We start from the raw sequence: 26284 nt of genomic DNA on the forward strand, positions 1-26284 counted from the left end.
TAGACATGGTATTAAGTCTGTGCTAAGAAACAGACTCCGCAGCAAGCAAGTTTGGGATAGGGATACAAAAGGAGCTAGATTAATGGGAACTGATGATGTTGCAAATATGAACAGTTTGCAAGTTGCCTCTACACAATAAATGAAAACAATTAGTTGTTAGTCTTTTGCCTTTAGCTACATGTGATTCAAAGGAAAGTTACCTTTTCATTACATGCCATTTCACAGGGCAAGAGCTGTTTGACTGGAGACCCCATTGCCTTTTCCACAAGACGAATTGTTCTCACTAATTCTGCCAGTTCATTTGGCTCCAGAGATGCCTGGTGATCACTTCCTTTCCATGTTTTGTCCAAAGTTACATGGCGTTCCAGTATTTTTGCACCCATAGCAACTGCTGCCACTGAAATGGCTATGCCAGTCTCATGTCCAGAATAACCAATGGGGATATCTGGAAAAGCTGATTGATATGCCTTGAATGACAACAAAGTTGATCTGAATTATAAGGATCTCAATTTCAGTCACAGAGAGCAAATTGATTGTAACCAAACATACAACTAGTGTCACAAAACAAGTAAATCCTGCTTTCAGTTAACATGAACAAGGTGTACTGTACTACCTACTAGCTTGATTTTGTTTCAAGGGGTCACTGGGACAACCACCATGAGTAAGGGAGAATAGGCTAATTGTACCCTAAAACTTCTCTGGTGTTTTTCCTAGTTAAATTGTATCCGCCAACACCTAACTCCAAAGATAGTGGATTATACTAACAATGTGTGTCTGTTCCCTCCAAGAGTCAACTGGACTGAACCAATTTTAAAATGTATAGAAAATGGTTTGGATTTAGATTAACTTTTTTTAGTCTAAATCCAAACCACATGAAACATTTCAGAAGCGGATACTTCAGACCAATCCTAAAAACGTTTATATATGCACAGGTAAGTTGTCTCTCTGAAAACAATGAAACTACTCGTGCCCATATTTAAGCATATGCTTTAATAATTTCCAGTTTTACAGACATTTGTTTTCTTATTGCAGTATCCTCAATAATCACAAGTCTCCAGGTAGCTCCTACCAACAGGAAGATGCTACTTCAGGGTACAGATGTGCTTTAGTCACATACTTGCTTTTTGCTGGAAATATTTTTAATTAAAGTTTTGACCTGACCCACTATCTAGGTTCTTATATCTAGCTAGTGTCTGATTGCGTACACATTTTTGCATCCACAAGAAAATATTCCATTTCATAGCTCATACTCTGCACTGTTAAAGCATGCATATATCAACTGGTAATAAATAAATCAAGTTGCTTGATACCAAATTCTGCCAATCGGGGCTCCAGTAGCTTTTAATTTTATCCTCATGGGAACTAGAAAAACATGTCATTTTCTGCCCCCTCAGCAGCAAATACCAGCTTCATCAAGATTTAGGAATTTAAGTAAAAGTGCATTTCATCTGTGATCTGACTTTCCTAATACATGACACGTTACATATGATTCACTGACCGTTATCACACGGAGGTTGACATCCTCAGGTTGAAGAGGATAAGCACTGGTGCACTGGAGAATGGAGAAGTTGGGATTGATCGGTTTCACAAGCTGGTAAACTTTGTGCATTGTGTCCATTGACTGCATCCCACTGGAAATGACCATCGGGCGACCTGTATATGAAAGTTGCATTGGTTTATCCTAAGGTATGAATTTAAACAGATTGGTTAAAATGGTGCAAAATGTCGCTGACTACCTGTATTTCAGTGCAAGAGTAGCTTAGTTTGATGTAGCTGAAACAAATCAATTCAAGTTACAAAGCTGGTTAAACTAAACCAGTTTAACACACACACACACCCACACACACACACACACACACCAAACCAAGGGGCGTAGACAAGCCTCTACATGTGTCATACCTGACCACTGCACTAAGGATTTGTCAAGGATTTAATTTTGCTGTCTGAAATTAAACTAGAAAGAATGTTATGCCAGCAACACACACACCATGTCAGTTATTTGCTTAACTCCAAAATACACTACAAACAATTGCATTCTATTTAAAGATGCATTACATTAAGTGTGCCTGACTGCTAAACTGATGCTGTGACAGGTTGGAAGTACATCTGAGTTAAATTGGTAACCCCATTTTGTTTCATGGGCTCTAAGCCAAGAGGAGAGAGCAGGGAGTCAACAGGAACCCAGAACTCATCTACCTACAAGACATGGGAAAAAGAGGAACAGAGACTGTTTTAGAACAAGGGAGCTTCTCTAGAAAAGGGGCCAGATCACAGAGACATACAAGAACACCCAGATAAGGAGGCAGGAAAAGCTGAGTAGCCTATGGATGCTGGTCACACCCAGGATTCACAAGATGGGTGACATCAGACTTTTTAAAAAGATCTATAACTCTACTATGCTTTAAGAGTAAATTGTTTGTGATTAAGAAATCCCATTGGTATGCCTATGTTCCTTGCTTTCCTGCCATGCTGTCCTTAAAAGATTAATCAAGAAGCTCAGAATGCTCATGGAGATATGGAGCTTGGCTGGAACACATACAAGCAACTGGGGGTTTGGGAGGGCTAGATCACTGATTTTGGGGCCTAAGGTGGCTTGACTGCAGGGTCCCACTGCACAAAAAATGTTAGACATGCAGTCTACACTTGGGGGTGTGCCTGAGAGACCCAGAGCTGGAACCAGAGGGTTTTAAAAGTATGTGGGATCCAGCAGTCAAATTCATACAAACAGACTGGTGTCCATTCAGAGAACGAGATGACATTTGTGAAATTGAGACGTCAACTGAAACTTTCAGATGGTTGTCTCAAACAAGAGGGAAATGGTTGGGAGTTAATCTGCTGAAACTCAGGGATGGTTAATAAAACAGTCAAATAGAACCATTCACCTTTCTTTGCTGTCTTTTCCAAATATGGAAAATTGTTGGTATCTCCTGATCCTACTTTAAAAAATGGAACATCCAGTTCATGTAGAAACTCTACTGCCATCTATAAAAAGAGAACATGTTTTTAAAAAACATTCCTAAAAATTACCCCCTTCATACCCAACAAAGAATCACCCACAGTCGATAAATGAGCCCTCCTTCTCCAGAAGAAAGACTAGGAAATTGTAACAAAGGTATTTTAAGTTCAAGACAATGTATATGCATACCCCAACAAAAACTTATCCCTATAGTATCAATAATGCCACTTTCCGCTCCTGAATCAGGGACTACATATTGAATGCACAGGGCCAAATTCTGCAGACTAATACCCTGTGAAATCCCAAACACCACTGAATTTGGCTCAAGAAGTTTAGTCTAGCAAGATTAAGTATAGCATCTGCAGTGTGACTGAATGTATTCATCAGGAAAAGTGCTGGATAAATAGTGCTATAGACTAGGGATGTAACTATTGATCAAAACACTTTACAGGTTCAACAATTTAAATTATATCATTTAACCCATTCATTTTTGGTGCGTCAGGACAGAGGTCTTACTGAGGTTGCGTGCAGGCATTTCGGGGTCAGTGTGGAGTGGCCTGCCCCCATTAGGGTGGTCGGATCTGGGGGCACTCTGGCACGGCTGGGTCCAGGATCCAAGACTGGTGCTCCTGCTGGAGGGCTCAGCCAGGAACAGAGTTGCTGTGGCACAGCTGGGATCCTTCCTGCCCCTGCTGGGGCCGCTGCAGCATGGACCCCACCAGCCCACCATGCAGCCCCATCTGCCGCCCTAACTTGGCTGGATTCCCACCTACTGGCTCCACATGGCTGGCAATTCAGTTAACCAATAAGCATTCTGGTAAACCTAATGCTTATCAAGCTAATTCTAGAGCATAGTGATTGTCTGGTTTTACCCATATAGTTGTTATGGGGGCATTTACTGCTGGATGAAATACACCACAGGTTGTGATAGGCATGGGTATGACCAAGGATATTGAATGGTGTGCTGGCGGGGGGAGAGTATTAATCATCAAAGCAGTAGAGCGATACCTACAGGTTTTGCATTTATGGAGAGGATTTGGTGCCTCTTTGTAGTTGATGTGTCTTGATGATTTCTGTGATGTGAGTCTATGTCCACTAGGAATGGACTGCGACCAACTCATTTCACTCATCAGACGGTAACAACTGTCAGTCAGTTATCAGCCTGGGATGAATTTGAATCCGTGATCTCAGAGGCGAAAGGTATCACCTACCCTCTGACCCAGTGATCAGCTCCTCTCTTAGGACTTTGTTTTCTGGAGGCCTAGATGTAAATTACCAGATGGATGCTTTTGTTTATAGAATGTTTACATTCTATAAAAGAAGGCATTTCACCCACGTCTTTAAAAATTAAAATCAGAATAGAAAAGGTTACAAGCCTCAAAACTATTGAGATGTTATAAATAATTATATATTTAAGAGCTATATATTCAATAGTTAGAGGTTGGCAAGAGAAAAACCATTAATATTATGGGGAAAATGCTTCAGAACCGTTAATTGGCATCTTGAAAAAAGTTACAATCCTACATAGGAAACCAGAAGACTACTTCTACTTTTATAAATGCAACTAATAAGATAAAGCTGCACCAGAACACATGAAAAATCGATAGCTTTTCAAAATGTTACACTCAATCAATCCTCTTCTAAAAAACTTATATGCTGCAGACAAAATAATTCACATATCAAAGATCATGCAGTTACTGCCCTCTTTAAATAGAAGAGTCATCTGGAGGAATGAAAACCACTAATCAGCAGAGCTGTTACAAAACTCCTCCACACTTTCTCTGTTTTCAGAAGACAATAGCTACACAACTTCGTCAATGCTAGAAAAGACCACAACTTCTGCAACTCAGTCAGTCATGGTATTTATTTAGACTCAAGAGGCTAAGGCCCGGATCCCTGAAGGTATTTAAGCACCTAATTCACATTGAAGTTAAGAGTTTGATGCCTAAATATCTTTCAGGATCTGAGTCTAGAATTTCTGCCAGGAAGAGGCAAAACAAAAGCAACTGTGCTCTCTTTCAATTTGCCCTGCCTGTATGATGCTAAAATCAAATTTCTTGTGCTCCTGCTGTTGTGGCTCTTTGTAATTTTTTGAACTAAATAAACAAATCGGATTACTGGCCCTCTATTGCCATTGAAAGGACTTGAGGAAGATTATACAAAACAGAAACAAAGCCCAACCCTTCTTAAGCATAACAGCTATTTGCTAACCATGTGCTCATTGTCTAAAAATATACACTCTAGGAATTATTTGGGGGAAATTCTATGGCATGTTACTCAGGAGGTCAATCTATCATCACTATGGTCTCTTCTGGCCTTGGAATCTATAATCATTTAGTTAGCCAGTCATACGAGAGACAATAATACTGAATCCTGTTGGCAGTGCACACAGAGTGGTTCACTGGGACTCATGTCTTCAATGCAAATTGGAACAGAGAGTAAATAAGTTAAGTCACTTACTTCCTTTATATTTACTTCATATCAATCAAAATCTCTCATACCATTAAAAACCTAACTCTACATCTTCTACAGCACAAAATTCCATTTAGTTCTGTTCAGTTTATATTACTAATTATTATTTTGCTGTATGAAGCATTTACAGTCAAAACATGGTAATCATGATGAAAGTTGCAGGCAGCTTCTTAGACAAAAGCATTATGCATCTGTGGCTTTTGCGGGGGAGGGTGTCAATATTATCAATTAAATGAGGAGGTTGCCTCAGTCACAAGACCTCAGTGTCCAAAGTACAGGATAAGTTTGTTTTTTTTAAGTGCTAAGCAACTTCAGCTAATCACTAGGGCTGCGTCTAGACTGGCAAGTTTTTCGGCAAAAGCTTGCCAGCTGTCTACACTGGCCGCTTGAATTTCCGCAAGAACACTGACAATCTAATGTAAGATTGTCAGTGTTCTTCCGCAAATACTATGCTGCCCCCGTTCGGGAAAAAGCCCTCTTGCACAAATGTATTTGCGCAAGAGGGCCAGTGTAGACAGCTAAAAACTGTTTTGTGCAAAAAAGCCCTGATGGTGAAAATGGCGATCGGGGCTTTCTTGCGCAAAACCGTGTCTAGATTGGCCACGGACGCTTTTCCACAAAAGCATCTGTGCCAATCTAGACGCTCTTTTCCGCAAATGCTTTTAACGGAAAAACTTTTGTGGAAAATCATGCCAGTCTAGACGTAGCCTAGGAGTTGAAGGGGCTTGGCACTTTGTGATAAGCATTTCACCTTTGTATATCAAAAACCAAAGAATGAAGGGTGGGGTTTTCAAAAATGCCTAGGCTTCGGGAAATCCCACTTTAAGATTGCAGCTGTTGAAGCACAGGAGGGATGGTTGTGTTTCATCAGTGAAAAAATTCAATGTCCATTACTTAGCAAGCCTTCCTGACTTAAAGGTGACATGATGTGACCCACAACAGTATATTTGCTCATTTGTTTCTAGGCCAAAATTGAAAAGCAAAGTAATCTTTGAACTTTTTAATCATGACTCAAGTCTACTGCTTCAGCCCACGCCACTGATTATCAGGCACTTGAGCTGAAACAAACAAAATAAAACTGTACCTATTAATTTTCTAGTTAGACTGCAGCTATGCCTCATGTTCAATGGGTTATCTACATCACGATTATATAGCTACTGACATCAGTGATGCACAACAGCTGAGGATTAGAGAGGGCTTTTTATTTCTTTATTATATAGACACACACCTTTGATGGAAGCAGTATGGATTATAGGCTTCATGAGAAAGTGTGCTTATAGAAGAGGACTTGAAGACAGAGGGGTGAGGGACCTTCAGCCAGGATCAGACGCGGAGGGGGTAGCCATGTTAATCTGTATCTGCAAAAACAAAGGAGTACTGTGGCACCTTAACACACAGGCTATGTCTATGCTGCTGTGGTCGATCTTCTGGGGCTCAATTTAGCGGGTCTAGCAAAGATCCGCTAATTCGAATTGAGAGGGCACTTCCATCAGGGCCGGTACTCCTGCTCCTCATGAGGAGTAAGGGAAGCCAATGGAAGCATTTGCTCTCATTGACCTCCCACTGTGTGGATGATTATTTAAGATATGTTAATTACATAGCTGGAGTTGACCTAACTGGAGTTGCATTACTTAAGTTGACCTTCCCCTTTAGTGTAGATCAGATCTAACAGATTTATTTGGGCATAAGCTTTCAGGAGGAGGGAGTTGGATGAAATGATTCCTGATCAAAGAGCAGGAGAAGATGACAAAAGGGGAATTAGTTTTATGGTTTGGGTCAAAGAAAGGGGATATGGTTAGTAGCAAATAGAGAACTACAAAATAGCAGCAAGGACTCAGCTGAGACAAGAAAGGAATCTGATGCAGAGTGCAAAGTGAAGGCTGAAGGAACCTGAAAGGAGGAGCTGACTATTGACAGGGTCACATGCAATTTGAGAGAGTTGCTAAACTGTTGTTTAAACTGATAAAGATCAAGTTATTTGGAGTTCTGGCTGAGACCTTTTCTTTTACTTGTAAGCACTTCAGCATAGGAGAAAACATGTTTGGAGGGCATTTGGTAGGAAACATATGCAACTGTAACTAACACACAACAGTAATAGAGATGTGGCTGTATTAGTCTGGTTTTGCTGAAACAAAATACAGGACTAGGCAGCACTTTAAAGACTAACAAGATGGTTTATTAAGTGATGAGCTTTTGTAGGCCAGACCCATTTCCTCAGATCAAATTGTGGAAGAAAATTGGCATGACCATATATACCATAGGGATACAATAAAAAAAAGTGAACACACATAAAATTGACAAATCAGATTTTAGAACAGAGGGTGTGTGGGGGGAAGTGGGGGGAGGTTAGTATCTATGAGATGATATTAGGGGTGATAATTGGGGAAGCTATCTTTGTAATGGGTAAGGTAGTTAGCATCTTTAAGGTCCATTTGTAAAGTGTCAAATTTAAGCATGAATGACAGTTCTGAGGTTTCCCTTTGTAGTCTGGTGTTCACCTAATAAACCATCTTGTTGGTATTTAAAGTGGTGCATAGTCCTGTCTTTTGACACACAATGGGAATGATTGAGGACAAAGTTGTATATTGGCTCTCACTTTCATATATTTTGTCATATAGAGCCCAAACAAAACCTTGGTATTAGTTTAATATAATTTACATCAAATATCTTCTAAGTGCCCAGTAAGCAGTGGAAGTTTTGGTAATGCTGCTAGACAATAATAACTGCATTAATGCAAGAATTGCATTTGCTTTCCTGTACCATTACAGCTCACATACCTCATCCATGCCAGAGGCTGTGAAGTAGATGCCTATCTCTTTTGCATACTTCTGCAGCTCCCGATACTGGTCATGACTGAACTCCAAGTGGCGCTTGTGCTCTCCATAAGTCTTTCCCCAGGAGTGTTTGGAGGTATAGGGCCTCTCCAGTGCTTTCTTGTTAAATTTGTGCTCTAACTCACTCTTCTGGAACTTGGCACAGTCTGCTCCACACTCCTGCAAGACACATCATCTTAGAATCTGCACAAGACAGGTGCCACTGAATCTAAAAAGAAATACACAAACCAAAGTAACACTCTCAACAACCTTGCTCCCCTATAAAACCCTCAATACAGTGTTCCTGCTCCCTCCATCCTCCCCACTCTCTCTCCCTGTGCCCCAGCTTCCAGTCCAGAACTCTTCCCCCAGCACTTCTGGCTCCTCAATACACCACCCCTGCTCAACACAGATCCTGTCTGTCTTCCCCCATGGTCCATGCCTCCACCCCCCCAGCTTCCCTATAGACCCTCTCCCCAATGCCCCTGCTGAACCTTCAACACAGAACCCCTGCTCCCCTCAGGTTTACCCTCCTCCAGCACCCTGCCCCTACAGTCTCTCCTGATCCCTCACCTTTACAGGCCTGTGCCCCTACCACCTGCAGACCCCAGCCCTAGAACTCCTGCACCCCTCCCCCACACCTAGCACAGCCCCTTCCCTTGAGATCCCACCCCTACACCTAGCACAGCGCCTCCCCCTCAGATCCCATACCCTACACCTAGCCCACAGCCCCACCCCCTACAGAAATTCCCGCTCCCTAGACCTAGCGCAGCCCCTCCCCTCAGATCCCACCCCTACACCGAGCACCGCCCTGCCCCCTGAGATCCCGCCCCTACACCTAGCACAGCCCCTCCCTCTCACCCCCCCTCCCCCCCCAGCACCGCCCCCCCTCCCCTCAGATCCCACCCCTACACCTAGCACAGCCCCACCCCCTACAGAAATTCCCGCTCCCTAGACCTAGCGCAGCCCCTCCCCTCAGATCCCACCCCTACACCTAGCACAGCCCCGCCCCCTCAGATCCCGCCCCTACACCTAGCACAGCCCCGCCCCCTCAGATCCCGCCCCTACACCTAGCACCAGCCCCGCCCCCTCAGATCCCGCCCCTACACCTAGCACAGCCCCGCCCCCTCAGATCCCGCCCCTACACCTAGCACAGCCCCTCCCTCTCAGATCCCGCCCCTACACCTAGCACAGCCCCGCCCCCTCAGATCCCGCCCCTACACCTAGCACAGCCCCCCCCCCTCAGATCCCGCCCCTACACCTAGCACAGCCCCGCCCCCTCAGATCCCGCCCCTACACCTAGCACAGCCCCGCCCCCTCAGATCCCGCCCCTACACCTAGCACAGCCCCTCCCCCTCAGATCCCGCCCCTACACCTAGCACAGCCCCGCCCCCTACACCTAGCGCAGCCCCTCCCGCTAGAGACCCCGCCCCTTTCTCCTTCCCCCCGGCGGAGCGCGCACCTTGACCATGCGGATCATCTGCTTGGCGATGGCGAGGTCCCCCTGGTGGTTCTGGCCGATCTCGGCGATGATGAAGCAGGGCTGGGCGCCCCCGACCCGCCGGCCCGGGCACAGCTCGAACTCCAGTGGCATCGCGGCGCGCGGGCGAGTGTGCGCGAGGCCCGGGCCCAGCACAACGGCCGCCAACCGCCCCTAGCGCGCTGCTGCTGGCAGGGAGCCTGGGACACGTCACCGCGGGCCTCCGCCAATCGCCGCGGAGGAGCGCCGCCGCAGCCCACCCAATCAGAGCGCCTCAGGCGGGGCTAAGGAAGGTCCGGCTCTGCCGGGCGTAGGTCGGGCAGCGCGAGGCGCGGGAGGGGTTGGCTGCCTGGCGCGTGACGCCCAGTCCCTGGCCGCTCGTTACGCGGGGCGGGAAGCGGGGCAGGCGCTCCGCGAGCCAGCGTGCAGATGCATGTCCCTCAGGGATCCAGCCCCTGCTAGGTCAGCATGTAAATATATGCAAATGAAGATACATATATGCAAACGCAGGCCGATTCCCGGGCCTACACGCCAGCCAGCGGTGGGGCCTGGTGTCTGCTGGGGCCCCCGCGTGCCCTGCTGCTCAGGCGCCGGGGGCCCTTTATTGACCCCCCCCCCAGCTCCTGTGCCAAGGGCGAGTGGGGGGCTCTGGGAAACGCACCAAACGTGCCTGGGGGCTGCCATGAAGCGTAGCCGTGGCAACGTGGCACCCCAGCATCCAGCAGGCCCACGTTTGCCCCCAGGCGAGGGGCAGGCTGAGTGCGCCAGGCCCCCTGAGTGGGCCCGGGGCCTGGGCGCACACACTGACGCAGAACTCTGTCTCCTCAGAGCGCAGCCTCGACGCTCACCCTGGCCTCGGCCACGTGCCACCGCGGAGCGGCCCACCGGTGCGGATTTTATTCTCCCCGATCGCGGTCTCTTCCTCAGAGCCACGGCTGCCTGAGTCAGGTATAAGATGAGACGAGGGCAAAACGCGGGGACGGACAGACAGTGTAGCGTTCACGCATATCGTACGGGACCATTCAAGGTGGCGTGCAGTCACAAGCCACGCGGAGGGGATCAGGGTGGGAGATTAGGAAACATCCCTCCATCCCTAGAGGTGTTTAAGTCCCAGCTTGACAAAGCCCTGGCCGGGGTGATTGAGTTGGGATGAGCCCTGCTTTGGGCAGGGGATTGGACTCAATGATTCCTGAGGTCTTTTCCAGCCTGGGATTCTATGATCAGGCTGTGGTTTTGGGCATTCAGCAGATTAATGAATTTAAACTCCCCGCTTGTCTGTTGAAAATATGCAGGTGTCCTTTGACCATGAGGACTGGTAGAGCAGAGACAGAGTGATCATTATCTTGTGTGTGGACATTCAAGAGCATAGTGATTGGGTGGGTCCACCTTGGTAGCTATTGATGCATTTATTGCATGGATGAGTGGGGAAATATCTAGGGGAGAACAGGACCTTGGGAAGTCCTCCCCCTCTCCTGCACCAGCGCTAGCTTCCTACCCCTACTCCACCCTTTCCCTCAAACTGCCCCTGCACCACCACCACCCTGCTTCTTCCCTGTCCCTGCTCCACCCTCTCCCACATCCATTGTACCTGTTCCCCAAAGCTTTGCCACCCAGGGGAGTTATGGGGGGAGGGGGTTGGCACAGGGCAGCAGCAGGGATTGGGCCACTGCATTTAAATGGCGGTGGGAACCACAGTGACCAAGCAGTCTGCTCCACTCTACCACCATCTCTCAGCCAGGTCACGCCACTTCCCACCACTATGATGAAGTGGCGTGACCTGACTGGGAGATGGAGGGGTATGGCTCCGCTTCCTGGAGCCAACCCCTGCTGCCCCGTGCCAGTCTCTCCTCTCTCCCCTCGCTGCCTTGACGCTCCATGCTAAACTAATTGTGGGGGACTGTCGCATTATGGGGGACTGTTCCTGCTATGTTGTTATGCAAATATATGCACATTAAAGTAAATATATGCAAATGCCGGCTAAATCCCTAGGCATTGGGGCCTGTTGTCTGTTGGAGCCCTTGCATGCCCTTCCTCATGCCCTGCTCCCCAGGTGCCAAGGTGGCCCTTTATTGATCCCCCCCCAACTTCTTTGCCCAGGGCGTGGGTCAGCATGGGGCCCATGATGGCTCTGTGGATGAGGTACACCACATGTTGCAATAGGTATGTGTAGGACCATTGATCCCAAAAAGTTTGTTGTGGGGGGTGTTGATCATTATAGCAGTGGAGCTGTCTGCAAGTTGGGAATCTGTTGTTTTGGCAGGATGGCATTCTGTTTTGAATTGATATATCCACCAAGGCTATGGGAACTTGTTTTCAGATAATGGGCTTGGAGAGTTTGCAGTAAGGGTGTTAAGTATTGGTGAATTGACTAATTGAACGGTCACATTTTTGCACTGACTATTTGATTAGTTGATAGGGCGCCTCTGCCTTTTAAGTGTAGCAACAGCTTAGGGCTGAAGTCCGGTGTTAACCGGGGGACTCCCCCGCTGACCATGGGCTCCACGCAGCTTTTCACAGCGCAGCGCCACACAGAGCCCAGGGTCAGCTAGGGAATCCCCAGCTGATCCCAGGCGCCACATGGCGCTGCCACTTTGAAATGCGGTGAGGAGCCTGATGCCGAGCTCCCCATGGCATTCAAAGTGGCAGCACCACACAGAGCAGCTGACCCCAGGCTCCATGCGGCGCTGCTGCTTTGAAGTACCCCCCTCTTCTCTCCTCTTTGCTGCCTCTATCTGATATCAGATTGCTTATTGGAACGTTGACTAGTCTTTCACATCCCTAGTTTGCTGGGGCTTGTTTCAGGGCCAAAAGAAGAGCTTCAGGAAAGATTTCTTTTAGGAGGAGGGTCTCCATCAGATATGATTTGTAGCTGTTTGATTCCTTGTAGGGGTTCCAATATGGGGTGATGACAATGAGGGCGGACAGAGGAGGTGCTATTTTTGTTTCTTAGCAGGGTTTTTTGGGGGTATTTGGGTGGCTCATTCCATGGTGTAATCTACTTGTCTGGTGAATTGTCCTTGTTTAGTGAAGGAAATTGTGTGTGTGTTAAGATATATAACCTGGACTTTCTCCTTGGAACATATTCTCTAGTATAGGGGAGGGCAATAAGCAGCCCATAGGCTGTGCGCAGTTTACCAGGGTTAGCCCCTGGCGGACCACCAGATGCTTTATTTACCCTTGTGTCCACAGTTATGGGTGCTTGCAGCTCCCAGTGTAGAATGCAGGAAATTGATGCTGGTGTGGGAGTGTTCCATAAGAAATTGTCCCACATCCGCATACAAAATCATTTGTTTCGACTTCTACTGAGGCGGTCTGCTGCTAGCCGAGACACGATACTGAGCTAGATGAACCATGGGTCTAAGCCAGTCTAACAGCGTCTGTGTTCATTTCACCACTCCATAGTTAAGGTCTTGAAACTATGCTCTAGATCAGTGTTTCCCAACCAGAGTTCCGCGGAACCCTAGGGTTCCGCAGACCATCGTCAGGGGTTCCGCGAGAAATCGTGGAATAAATAAATAAATAAATAAATAAATAAATAATTCTTACAATGTAAGCTGACATATATATAAAAAACAGCTCTTTACAAATACATTTTCTTGACAATAGTTTAGCAGTAATTGAATTGCGCTCTGTCAACTTTTTCGGGCCGATCAAATGTTTTCATAGGTAGGGATTCCTCGGGATATGAACAATTATTTTAGGGGTTCCTCCATGGGAAAAAGTTGGGAATGACTGCTCTAGATACACCTGTGAAATCTTGCTGAAAGCAGTTGTGTTGCACAGGTGTACCTGAGGGCATAATTTGAAGATGATGAACTTGCACATGCATCACTGAAGTCAGCATTTTGTCTGCAAAGTATTACTGGTGAAGATGTACAAGCTGAAAAGTATATAGTTTCTCTGTCAGAGCCCAGGCTGAGTTCGCAGAGCTGGCTATTAGAAAAAAAGACAGCTTTTCATTAGCAAATCTGATCTGGAACCATCAAGATATGACAAACATGGAACCTCTTGGGGCTATTTTTAATCCCCCATGGCATCACTCTTCAGAGCAGAACTGCACTTTAATAATGGCAATATGATTGTTAGCTTGCATACTGGATTTATATAATTGAATTAGATGTTTAAGAAATAGGAGCTGGGCAGTGAAATTAAATGTTTATTTACACTAGTCAGATTCCTGGCACATTGCAGCATGAGGTCAAAATAGGATGGAAAAACATTAAGTTCATGTAAAAGTGACGGCTTGAAGGGAACACCCATTTTCCCAGGAATATTTACTGTATGAAAACAATGAAAATTCAAATAGCCTTGACTGAAGAAAAAGAGACTCAGACGTTTCTGATACCAACGTGTTATACCTAAATCCCATTAATCTGAGATTAATTTTGAGTGGAGAAAGACAAATCTCTTGAGTTGGGTGCCATACCAAGATGAAGTTTGCTAAGTGCCTCCCACAAAACAATTTGCCAAATTACAACATCCATGATGTAAATGAACAAATTCAGGAGTTTTGTGTCAGACTCTAGACTCTTGGGCATACTCCACTCTCTGCTTTTCTCAGAACAGATAAGCTTCAGAAAATGCCTTGAGGAGACAAGAAGTTAATCTCTCCCATGATAGAGAAAATAAAATACTCTCTCTGCAATACTAGAATTTTGTTAGAAATTCCTGCCATTGTATTGCCACCACTAGCAGCAACTATGGGAATGGCAGAGCAATCGGCATTGTGGTGCTCTCTGCTGTACAGTTACAACCAATGGAGTTGCATTTTTGACAGTGGGTGGTGAACAGATTTTTCCAGATGTTCTAACACAGGCCGGATTTTCAACAAGCTTTTGATTTTGACAAGCCCCCCCGTGTGCAAATAAAGATCCTTACTCAGTCTTTGATATGTACACAGATGCATTTGAGACAGGGTCCATTTTGGAAGCGCTGTATTTTGTCCTCGTTTATTTATTCTGTACACCAGGGAAAGGCATCCTAGCATGTAGTTCTTACCAACAAATCTTACATATGAATAGGAACAAATTCTTGCCGAAATGCTGGCATAGCATTTGCAATTTGATATCCTCAGTTAGAATAGCAGAGATTTGAGCTTTATGCCTGGTAGTTCGGCTTGAATAATACCAGGCAGTTGTTCAGTGTACCCTTTAACCCTCAAGATTATGCCAAAAGGAACCAGTCCTTACTCTGGGTTCCCTGAAAATATTTGAATTCTTTGGTTGTACCAACAGAATATGGATTTTTGAGTGAGTTTGTATGATGGATAGAGCTTCAACAAACTAATCTCTCCCTTGTCCATTAAACATATTGCCTTGTTTCATACATCCCCTCTTACCTGCATACACATAAAGGTGGAGAGGAACTGGAATTTCCCTTCCATGAAAAATGTTGAGCTTTGAAATCTGTTTTGGCTCCAAACCTGATACATTAATATGTTCCATTTTGATAAAATCAAATAATTTAGTTCTGATTTCCAAGTAATATAAATATAGCTAATTAAAAATTTGACAGAAAAACAATTTCAAAATGAAAAATCAAAACAGTCCACTCTGATAATGTTGAAATGCCATCATTTGTACACTTTATTCCAGGGTATTTTCCTAAAACATAATTTGGTGAAAACCAAAATGTTCATGTGAAAAATTTTATTTCAGTGAAACAATAAATACTCCTGTGGCTGACAAAAATATATGGTATCATGAGCTTTTGTGGGTAAAACCCACTTCATCAGATGAGCTGGCATGAAAATAACAGAAACCAAAAGATATATAACAGCAAAATAAAGTACCTGTCAATTGTAGGACCAGTGCTAATGAGGGTAATTAAGTGGGCTGGAAGTATTCCACTCTTGTCTTTTTATGAAAAATTAGGTTGTTAAAGATAGGGGAAAGTGGCTTTATAGTGGAACATCCAGTTAATGTCTTTTGTTCAAACCCAGGGTAACAGTGTCAAATTTGCAGATGAATACCATTTCCACGTTCTCTGTAATTGGCTGGTATAATTCCTTTGTAGAAGAATGGCTACTTTTAAATCCATGATTAGTGACCAGGCGGGTTAAATTTTTCCCCAACAAGTTTATGTATGTTTCTGATGTCTGATTTGTATCCAGGAAGGTGAATGTGTTAGGAACTAGGCAATATTCCCTTCAGACCAGGGAAATGCAGAGGAATGTGAGGAGCAGGAAGCAGACTGAGGGCTACAGGGGAAGTTGGGGAGCAGGAGACAGGCTGAGGGCTGCAGGGGAATGTGGTAATGCGGGGCAGGCAGTCTAAAGGGATTTCAGGGGAATGTGGCATGGCAGACCAAATTTGACAGTAATGGTTGGACCTATTCCTATCTTTAACTAAAGATTAATTCCTAAACACACCAGGAAAATGTTGTAGGCTTGGCAACCCTACATACCCAGAAGATACAGAAAGAAAGAACAGTTCTCTTTGAGGGTGCAATAGGGACACCTGCATTTTTAGAAGCTATTTAAACTTGAATTTTGAACCTGAGATGGTCACATACAAATGGAGGGTACAAGTGTAATGCGGACAGGCAGAATTGAACCAGGGACCTCTGGAGCTTAGTGCAAGAGTGTCTACCGCTTGAGCTAAAAGCCAGCAGGCGCTCAGCAAGTGCTGTAGAGCAAACTCATTCTTTCGCTCTGTAAGTGGTCTTGCTGCCACTCTGTGGGACAGTGAACCACACCCAGTAGGTGTGTAGGTTACACAAGGCTTCCACATAGATTAAAAAAACAGAAAGGCACTTGAGAAACAACATGCCTTTTTTTAAGTCTCATAATTTTTTGAGACCTAACTCATAATTTTCAAAGGCTTGAAGTTGGCAATACTGTTACCCCTGGGAGATGTATGATAGTAGCCACATTCCATGCAGTGGAACCCACTGCATACAGTTAGTTACTGCGGCTCTCTCCTTTTAATGAAAATGTGTAAGTCTGTTATTAATTGTCTTTAATGAGGTAGTTAATCTACTCCCCTCTGTGTTAAGTAAAGGAGAACATCTGGGTGCTGAACCACAGACAAGAACTGCTGCCTGACACAAACGGCTGGTGAAGTGTAGCAGGGGGTGATGAAACAGTGCAGGCAAGTGACTAAAACAAATTAAAAAGCTGACTAGAAAGAAGTGAACAATTCAGTGATGTTCTGAGTATGGCTGACAGGTGTGTGGGTGGAGGAAATTGCTGTAGCAGGGACAAGAAACTGAGCTGGCTAGTATGCACTGTTAAAACGATTGATTATGCTTGTCCACTTAAGCAATTAGCCTCATTAAAGGTTGGCAAAGTGTTAAGAGGTGCGGATAAATTCGGGCCCTATGTTCTTCTAAAGCAGGGGTCTCCAAACTACGGCCCGTGGGCCGGATGCGGCCCGCGAGGCCCTCTCATCCGGCCCGTGGAGACCTTTTTGTCTACGGAAAAAAAATTATGGAAATTTGAGAACAAACTTGTCCGATGATAATCTCAGGTCACTGTTGATGTTAGGGACAACAAATCTAAAGCCAGAAATGTCTGCTATTTTGGCATCCAGGAAACAATTTCACCATTCACACTAATACAGGTGTTCATGTGTAGTGTATCAATGTGTTATTAAATAATAACTGAATAAAATAATATTAAATAAATAATTAAAAACAACATCCATGTTTTGATGGTTTTTTATTTGGACCTCAAGTGTGTAGTCGGCCCCCGAACTGCTGTTTGATAGTTAATGCGGCCCTCGGGCAGAAAAGTTTGGAGACCCCTGTTCTAAAGGAAGTAACCAGGAAAATAATGGTGAAGGTTTCTGATATCTCATTAAGCATGGAGACTGTTAAAAAAACTACCCTATTTCAGAATATGGTCTTAGTTACAAAAATCTTGCGGCCCACTGAAATGAGGGGCCACTAACGCAGCCTATTCACTAGCCTAGTTTGCCCATCACTAGGTTAAAGTTTTCAACAGACACTTACTTTATGGCTTGTCCTTATTTCTACCCTAAGGGTCTGATCTGACTTCCAGGGAAATCAGTGGGAGTCTTTTCAGTTATGTCAGTGTTTGTTGGATTGAGCCTTACATAAGTGAATTACTTTTAGCCCTTTCTGATACATCCCTTTGCAATGGTTAATTACTCTATTAAAAATGTACACCTTATTTCCTGGTTTTGATTGCTTTTCTCCTTGTTCCAGTAGGTGGCAATATACTAATTTAAAAAGGAACTAGGTTTCCTACAGGAAATGAATTTCACACTCCATGAATTGAGTCAGTATAGTTTAGTGTTTGGCTTTTCCATGATAATCCTGTAAAAAGGTATAATTTTGCATTTTTGTTATTCTCGTGAAAATACACATGAAATCACATTAGATTGTTCAGCCCACAAAGTAGGGTGTCTATATTTTCCCAGAGGGAGAACGGGACATCCCATAGTGCTAGTCCAAGACCCCGCCTCCTCCCTCTATGCTAGGGGCTTTCCTGAGCCTCCTTGCCACTTGCCCATTTGGGGCCAGCCTGAGACCCTCTCTCTTTTCCATGTGCAGTGCTGGTTGGAGTCCCCCTGCCACCCACCCATGCAAGGGCAACGTTGCCGCTCATCCACCTGTCCGTGAAGGGCCAGTGTTGCCGCTCACTTTTCCCCATGTGTCTGTCCTCCACACCCTGCGAGGGTTACAGTTGCACCCAACGTTTTTGACAAAACTGTGCATTTGTCCAATTTGCTTTTGCCAGCTGATGATCGTCTGGCAAGCGCAAATAGGACAAATGCTCAATTTTGCCAAAAAAGTCAGGATGGCTGGAACAGGGCTTAAAAAAGGGACTGTCCTGGCCAAAACAGGATAGATGGTCACTCTACCAGAAAGCCCCCTGGGCTGCATGAAGCCCGAGGGCCTGAAGCTGGGGAAAGATAATAATGGTTTTCTTACTTTGTAATTCACCAAGATCTATGGAGAATGGAAAACATGATACAGATGCTAAGTAGTAATATTATTTGATTTATTTGTATAAGCTATGCAGAATACATGGTTATTTCCATAAGTTTTCTAAATTAGATGTTCAACAGTATTGTTTTAATGGTTATGTTAATAGTGAAAAGCCCCCTCGTTATAATCTCTTGAAACTGTGAATAATCAGTCACAAGACAAAGGGAAATTAAAAAAAAAATAAGTTTAGTGCTGTCTCCAATACTGAACAATACATACTAAGTAAAGAAGCCTGCAGATGTATAAATAAAGGAATACCTCTGCACATTCAGCTATTATAGTAGTACACACTTTCTGGATCTAATTTGTTAGTGATTTGGGCTTGCTGTTTTGTGCCCATGACAATTTCTTGGTAATTAACAACATACTACTTGTTTTTGCTGATAAGTCATGTAGTTAGACATCAAAGCTACTATTAGCTGTGCCTACAAAAAAGTGTGGGAACAAAAGAGGCATAATTATAAGGCAGAAAGAGAAGCCAAATTGACCTCTGCTTGAAAATCTGGCCCTTTTGTATATAGGAAGAATGGTTATATGGTATATTAAGGTTACATTTATAAATAGTCTATAAAGCATTCTTAAAAGATTAATAGATGTTCTAAGCATGTTACAGATGTGAATAGTATGTATTATAAATTATTATAAACCCATTATTTGAAAGGATTATGAATGGTTATTAGCAACCCATTGATGTGTTCTACTCTAAAACAGTTGATTAACCATTTATTGAAACATTGTTTAATCATTTAATTCTATAGAGACAATTTATAAATGTAAACGTAATACAAAGTGTGCTTGGAACAATGAAAATCATGATAGTGAGGAGCTCAGCACAAATTAATTGATTAACACAGCACCTTAATTAAACATTTATTAAAGATGGAGCAGAACGGTGCTCCAAACTCTTCTTAAAGAACTTGTCTGACATGGTTAGTCTCTTATTCAGATTCCATCATATAATAAATATCCCCTGGTCCTCACTATAGTTATTATGTGTTTACCTTCATAGTTTTAACATCCAGTGAAGTCCTTCTCCACTGTGTCTTGACTCTTGACAGATGGACAAGCTATGAGTCCTCGAGGAAGTTGACTTGATTGCATGGCTCCTTAGCAGTCAATTCCATAAGTGTTACTGCACCATAGGAAGGCATAGGCAGGCTAGAGGTGCCATACTTCTTTTCCTATGGTATTAGACATGCCAAGTTCTTCCACACAAACACTTTTCCCCACCTCTACAGAACCCTGTGCTTGAGACAAGTTTCCTGCCCTATCCTGCCAGTTAGATAAGTAGGTAAAAGAAAGATGCCTTGAGAACATGAATTCCTGGTTTCTATGTGTTACAGAGCTGGCTTGTGTCTGATGTCAGTATCTCACAGGGGCGGCAGCAGTTTGGGAAGAGAGAAGAAGTGGACTGTGACGATGGGCTGATTTTGTAATCTCCCAAAATTATGAGGTTTTCATGGTGTAGCAGAAGGGGGCAGAGACATGAAGCTGGGAGACTAGTTGAAGGATCAAGAAAGAACAATACTGCTTTGTCTATTCTGAGAGGGGTTAGCACACAAGCTAATGTACATATTGAACAAATCTTTGGGTCTCTTATTTTAAAAAGAGAGAGTATTTTATAGACACACAGCAATGAATGGTGTGAGTGTCTCCAGCAGGTTTGAAGCCAGTAAATTATGACATTGACTGGGCCAAATCCTTCTCGCCTTACTTGTGTAAGTAGATTCATTGATTTCATGGACAAAATTAGGGCCCAATCCTGCAACTACTTACTTCAAAGCATAGTGCTATGGAGTGTAATCCTGCTGAAGTTAATAGAACTATTCTGGGATAGCAAGCATTCTGGACTGTGGTAATACTAGAAGCTCTGAAAGGCTTCCAAAAATCATACCCCTAATAATCATGGCTGGTGAAATCCAGCATAAACTAGCTAGATCAAACACCTCTTTCAGGGAAGACCGTGTGTCCCCATGCCTGTAGCATGTTCTAGTCCAGCCTGTTTTTTAGAAACCAGCTTTGGACAACAACAGTCTCACAGATGATCACCTCCCCTACCTAAGTAAAATCATACAAACATTATCTATGATATTGCTCCAAAAGAATTTACATTTGCCAGTATCCAAGAACCTTCATGATCAGGGTTCAGAGCAGACCCAGTATAGATGGCTCTGTTGTAAGTAGAGCCCAAACCTCTATACTTCTACTTCTTGATCTATTCATCAGTTTCAGCTGCACAATCCTACTGACTTGCTTTTATCACCTGTTTGGATGAGCTGTATTATTCAAACCTGGATTCAGTTGCTTCTCTCTAACTAACAGATCAAAGAGTAGTGATGAGTAACAGCCCACATGCAAGGATCAGTCCTGCCCTCTCCTTTTCAACAACCCTAAGGAAAATGATTAGGCATTGTCCAGTGCCATCGATGTGCTGGTGTCACCAACATGCTTTTCAGCTCATTCTCACTAGTGCTGGTGTCACAAAGCCTGTGTGAGATAAGCCCACAGATGAGACACGGACATCACAATGCCTACAAGAGACAAGCACCTGACTGACACTCAATCCAGGTGAGAGAAAAGTGATAGCTGACAGGAAGAGGTAAACAGTCTGAGGATCTTAAAAAGACCACAACCCCAACCTCCACCAAAGGTGCCTGTCAAGATTGCCCAGGTAATATGAAGCATTGGAATACTTCAAGAGACATCTCTGAATCTTGGGAACCAGGTAACAGCAATACCAGGAATGTCTTCTTCCACCTCTGTATATCCAAGAGATTTCACCTCTTTAATCAGACAGCGCTCACATCAATGTTTGTCACCTCTAGATCGGGTGACTGTAACTCCCTCTACTTTGGCTGACAAACCCAAAACTCCAGCTCTACTTTGGGTGAGGATCAACCCAAAACTCCAGCTTCTTCACCTGGCAGAAGCAAGGAATACACATCAGAGTTCCACACTCCACTTCTAGGGATGGGCCCAGTTCAAGATCCAGCCCTAAACCTCAGAGCCTTTCATGAGCTGCATTCCGGGTCACCTCCTCATACATGGATAGGGGCAGGAACTAGGAATGCTGGTGTGTGGCAGAACCTCCTGCTTGAAGTGGTTCCCATTATAACAGGCTTTACAGTTTTAATTAATGACTTTCAGCACCCCCACTATACAAATTGTTCCAGCACCTATGCAGACAAGACCACAGTGCTCCTCGGGAACGTGGATGTTCCTAGAATAAAAATATTGGCAGCTGGATTGGGTGCCGGACCCTACACAGTGAAATAATCTACAGGAGTCCAGAACACATTCCACACTCACCAACTGGAAAGCTCAGTGCAAAAGCCTAAACTATCCTTAGCGATGGGGCAAAAATGTATATCAATACGTTATATATTGCTCTTACCCCCGGTAGGTGAGAGCAGAGCCCAGGTTGGTTTGTCTTATGCCTCTCTTATTTTACTATCTCCATGCCTGGATACTACAACAATTAATACTCTCTCTATACCACAGCTAACCAGATTGTTAAAAGACTCTTTTTCTACGTGTCACAAGTGTTGAATTGTGACCTGGCCGCTATGCCTGATGACATCACTCCTCTGTCATCAAGTGAGGCTTTCATAATAACTGACAAGTAGTCCTCCTACAGCTTGCACTCTCCTCCCTGTTTTTTGCCCAACTGTATAAAAACATGAGGATGCAGTTCACAGAAAAGAACCACAACAGCTTTGTCCTACAGGCCCTCAACAAGCAGAGAAAGAACAGGGAGTTCTGTGATGTGGTACTCAGCGTGGACCAGCAGGTCTTCTCTGCCCACCTCAATGTCTTGGCAGCTGTGTCTACCCATGTGAAGAACCTGATCTCAAGCAATGACATGAAGATTGGTGATGAACTCTTCATCATCATCGATGCTAGCTTCCTGAACCCTATGTTGGTGGAGCAGCTGCTGGACTATTTTTACACTGGTAAGGTGTTGGTGTCTGAGAAGAATGTGGAGGAATTGCTGAAGGGAGCTAACTACTTCAACTCAGAGTCCCTAAGAGCCCACTGCTCTGACTTCCTCCTCAGGTCCCTCAAGAAGAACAACTGCCTGTGCTACCTGTTCCTAGCCAATACTTATGAGCTGAAAGAGGTAGCCAACAGTGCCTATGCTGGTATCCGTGACAACTTCCACTACTGGTCGGGCCCAGAGGGAATTTCAGACCTCCTTCGCTGCCCCCACCAGATCTTTGGCAAGCTGCTCAGGGACGAGAACCTTCACGTGCAGAACGAGGACCAAGCCTTCCTTGCCCTGCTCCAGTGGGTGAAGCACAAAAGGGGAGAAAGGGATAAGTATTTCAGAAAGTTCTTCCCCTACATTCATTTAACTGGTGTCTCGACCAAGACGCTGCTGGCTGCCAGCCGTGAAGTGCTGCTGTTTGAGAGTCATTCTGGCCCCCTGGCCCAGATGGAGACCATTTTGAGTGACAGAAAGCAAGAAAATCCTCAAAGTCTGCTGCTTTTCCAAAGAAAGGGGGCCTTAATGGACTCTGTGGTGGTTTTAGGAGGCCAGAAAGAGCATGGTAGATTCAATGATGGAGTTTTTGCTTACATTATTGAGGAGAACATGTGGCTAAAACTAACAGAGATGCCGTATAAAGCAGCTGCTCTCAGTGCAACTTCAGTTGGGAGGTACATCTACGTCTCTGGGGGAACAACAGAGCAGATATCTGGCTTAAAGACTGCTTGGCGGTATGATCTAGATAACAACTCCTGGACTAAACTGCCTGATCTGCCTATAGGTTTGGTCTTCCATACCATGATAACGTGTGGGGGAGTGGTGTACTCTGTAGGAGGTAGCACAGCTCCAAGAAAATACGTCTCTAACATCTACAAGTATGAAGAGAGGAAAGAGAAGTGGACTCTGGCTGGGAAGATGAGCATTCCTATGGATGCAACTGCATTGATCACAAAGGAAGACAAGTTTATTTATATTGTGACAGGGAGATGTCTGGTCAATGGGCGTTTCTCCCGAGTAGGGATGGTGGATTGCTTTAATACTCAGACTGGGGAAGTGGTACAGTACCTCACTTTTCCCATTGATTTCAATCACAAACCTCTGTTGTCTTTTCAACAGGACAACATCCTGAGTGTGAAGAGTCACAAACAAAGTCTTGACATAAACCTGCAGAAGCTTAAAGCCAACAAGTCCATGAACACTGTGCCTCTCTTGCCAAATAACTATACTTTGGATTTGTCACATGCAGTTTGCTCTATTGGTGACAACAAGGTGTTTGTGTGTGGAGGCATCATTTGTTCAGGTGACAAGCGTCCTGAAGATTATTCTGTCAATCCAAATGCTTACCTGTTAGACCAAAAGACAGGGGAATGGAAAGTTTTGTCCGATCCTCCGGAAGCTCTAGATTGCCCAGCTTGCTGTATAGCTAAATTGCCTTGTAAGATTCTCCGAAAAATTGTAATCAATTAATTTGGAAAAAAACCACAAATACAATACCTAATAATAAAGAATGATTGAATCATGGATACAAACAAATGAAACATTATTAATTCACTTTGTTTCTTTATGTCACAGCCAATTCCAGTGGATATTACTATTTAACATGGGACAGCCCATAAGTGATCCCTCCTTCCAAGGGACAGTCACTCCCCCCCCCCAAAAAAAAAACCAAACAAATCTAATGTCCCTTCACTTTGAAGATTCTTTACTTCAGCAATGGAGAATCATGGACCTGAGATTATAGAAAAAGTTTTTTAAATTTCATGCATAACATTTTTGAGTGCCCCTCATTTTGGGTCTTGATCATATGTTGCATTCCATATTTGGGTTTGGCCAGGTTCAAAGGAAGGCTGTGCAACAAAGGATACGTATATCCATTTACAAATCAAGGCCTGCTCCTGTTCCAATAGAAGTCAGGAGTTGCTTTGCCATTGACTTACATGGAAGTAGGATCAGGTTGGGGGTGTCATCAGGTGTTTGGCTGCATGCATGAGGCCTTTCTGCAGGCTCTGATCGAACTGCCCAATAAATCCACAGACTCAGTTTTCAGTGAAGGAACTTGGTTAGCTTTATTGCCATTGAAGCACAGTGCAAATGCCCTGGCTCAATGATTACAGGTACACTAAAACATGTATGCTCATGACAGTGAATTGGCTCAGTGATTGGCAGGACTTTCCATTCTCCCCTCAGTTGATGAAGAGTTAAAATTAAATAGTCTGACATTTACAGACTGAGACAAACAATCTGGGATAGACAACTTATCCCCTTACATGTTTCCTGACGTGGTTGTTACTTCCCATTGTACTGTCCTTCTCATGTTTCAGACAAAACATTCCTATTGACCACCTGAGACGCTAAGTATGCAAGGTGACTAGTCCCCTGTGATGATTACACTGCTATGGCTACACTTCTGTTTTTATCTGGTACATTTCCTCGAGTTGGAAATTACTCCGCTAGCTGCTCAGAAGGCATACCTGAAAAGAGATGCAAGTAAAGCAAGACTTAGTTATTTGCAGTGATGCTGAAATTGCTCTTATCCTACCTATACTAGAAGTAAAACCCTTTTCATCATCAGGTCAGAGTTTCATTGCAGACAAGTATTGGCAGGAATGGGCCAGTTTCCCAATGTAGATGGAGTTTTATACTTTACTCTTGGCCAGCTGTGCACTAGATTACATAAATGAATTGAGGTATCAGTTCTGTATGAGTAGATGGGTGCGTACATCAGAAACCACTAGCACTGATGTTAGCAGCCTGAGCCGAGATCCCAATAATTGAATGCTATGGAAAATGAATTACTCTCCCACTCAGGTCAAAGTTGAAGCAAGTTAGAAGCCAACTCTTTAGCTGCAGAACTTCAGATTCAAGCCACTGCTGTCAGTAGGACTTCTCACATGTGTAAAGTTAGGCATGTATATTAGTACTTTATTGAATGTGGTGTCTGTGTTCTCTTCTTCAGATTTAATTCACTAACTCATCATTAAGGAAGCATTTCCATTTCCTTGTATATTTTTAGATTCAGTGGTGTGTGCATTCTGATGTTGGCCTGGCGATAAAATAAGTATATTAAGATGGGAATTTGAAGTTAGTTACATTTCCCAGTGAAGTCCCTTCATATTGCAGTATTTTTATAATGCAGCCTTTCCTCTGAGGAAGAGATCATTAGGTTATTGGAAAAAATGCTTCAGGTATGGCTGCAAACAGGTAACTTGCTCTCGTGTCTTAGTAGATACTTTTTTCAAGCTGATAATATTTTATACAGAGTTGAAATTACTGCCTGCTGGCCTCTTAAGCATCCATCATCATGCTGCTTAACCATCTCTGATCACTCTCCCCAATGATTGCACCAAAATGGTGATTGGGGGGTGGATATCTTTACAGCCTTAGGAAATGCTGTGACAATCAGTTTTCTTTTTTCATTTCCTTGATTCTGCAAGACTCTTGCTGAGAAGCAAATACACTGAAGGGAATAAATGGAAAATCCAAGGAAATGGCCAGTTTTGTGACATTTTTGATATTCTGAGGAAACAAGCTGAGCCTAACACAACTGTTTCCTTATCCCTATCCTCTACCTCCTCCATAGGCTGTTCTTAGACTGTGAATTCTTCCATGCATGCACTGCC

The 26284-nt window shown here is 44.0% G+C and overlaps 2 protein-coding genes and 1 non-coding gene across 3 annotated transcripts in view; 2 read left to right on the top strand and 1 right to left on the bottom strand.

The window, feature by feature from the left end:
- NANS (N-acetylneuraminate synthase) overlaps positions 1–9942 on the bottom strand; it is a 12749-nt gene extending 2807 nt beyond the window's left edge. The window contains exons 1-5 of the mRNA XM_075931275.2: positions 9704–9942; positions 8206–8421; positions 2883–2982; positions 1499–1653; positions 201–467 (exon numbers count right to left, since the gene is read on the bottom strand). Coding sequence (XP_075787390.2) covers positions 201–467; positions 1499–1653; positions 2883–2982; positions 8206–8421; positions 9704–9835 — 870 coding nt within the window. The 5' untranslated portion in view covers positions 9836–9942. The remainder of the gene's footprint in view (positions 1–200; positions 468–1498; positions 1654–2882; positions 2983–8205; positions 8422–9703) is intronic.
- A 223-nt stretch (positions 9943–10165) lies between these two features.
- LOC106732821 (uncharacterized) lies at positions 10166–16700 on the top strand. Its single transcript, XR_012904563.2, has 3 exons — positions 10166–10183; positions 10550–10669; positions 13505–16700. It is a non-coding gene; the product is annotated as an uncharacterized LOC106732821 (transcript).
- Positions 16701–19383: 2683 nt separating this feature from the next.
- Positions 19384–24202, top strand: CCIN (calicin). The gene has a single exon (XM_089779148.1). It carries the CDS (start codon positions 22356–22358, stop codon positions 24129–24131), a length of 1776 nt encoding a protein of 591 aa, XP_089635274.1. The 5' UTR covers positions 19384–22355; the 3' UTR covers positions 24132–24202.
- Positions 24203–26284: the final 2082 nt, after the last annotated feature.

Source organism: Pelodiscus sinensis, chromosome 6 (genome assembly GCF_052426305.1).
Source record: "Pelodiscus sinensis isolate ZL-2025 chromosome 6, ASM5242630v1, whole genome shotgun sequence".
Lineage (NCBI taxonomy): Eukaryota > Metazoa > Chordata > Testudines > Trionychidae > Pelodiscus > Pelodiscus sinensis.

Bases quoted from the DNA above. Each gene is read 5' to 3' on its own strand.
- CCIN (XM_089779148.1), top strand. From the start codon at position 22,356: ATGAGGATGCAGTTCACAGAAAAGAACCACAACAGCTTTGTCCTACAG.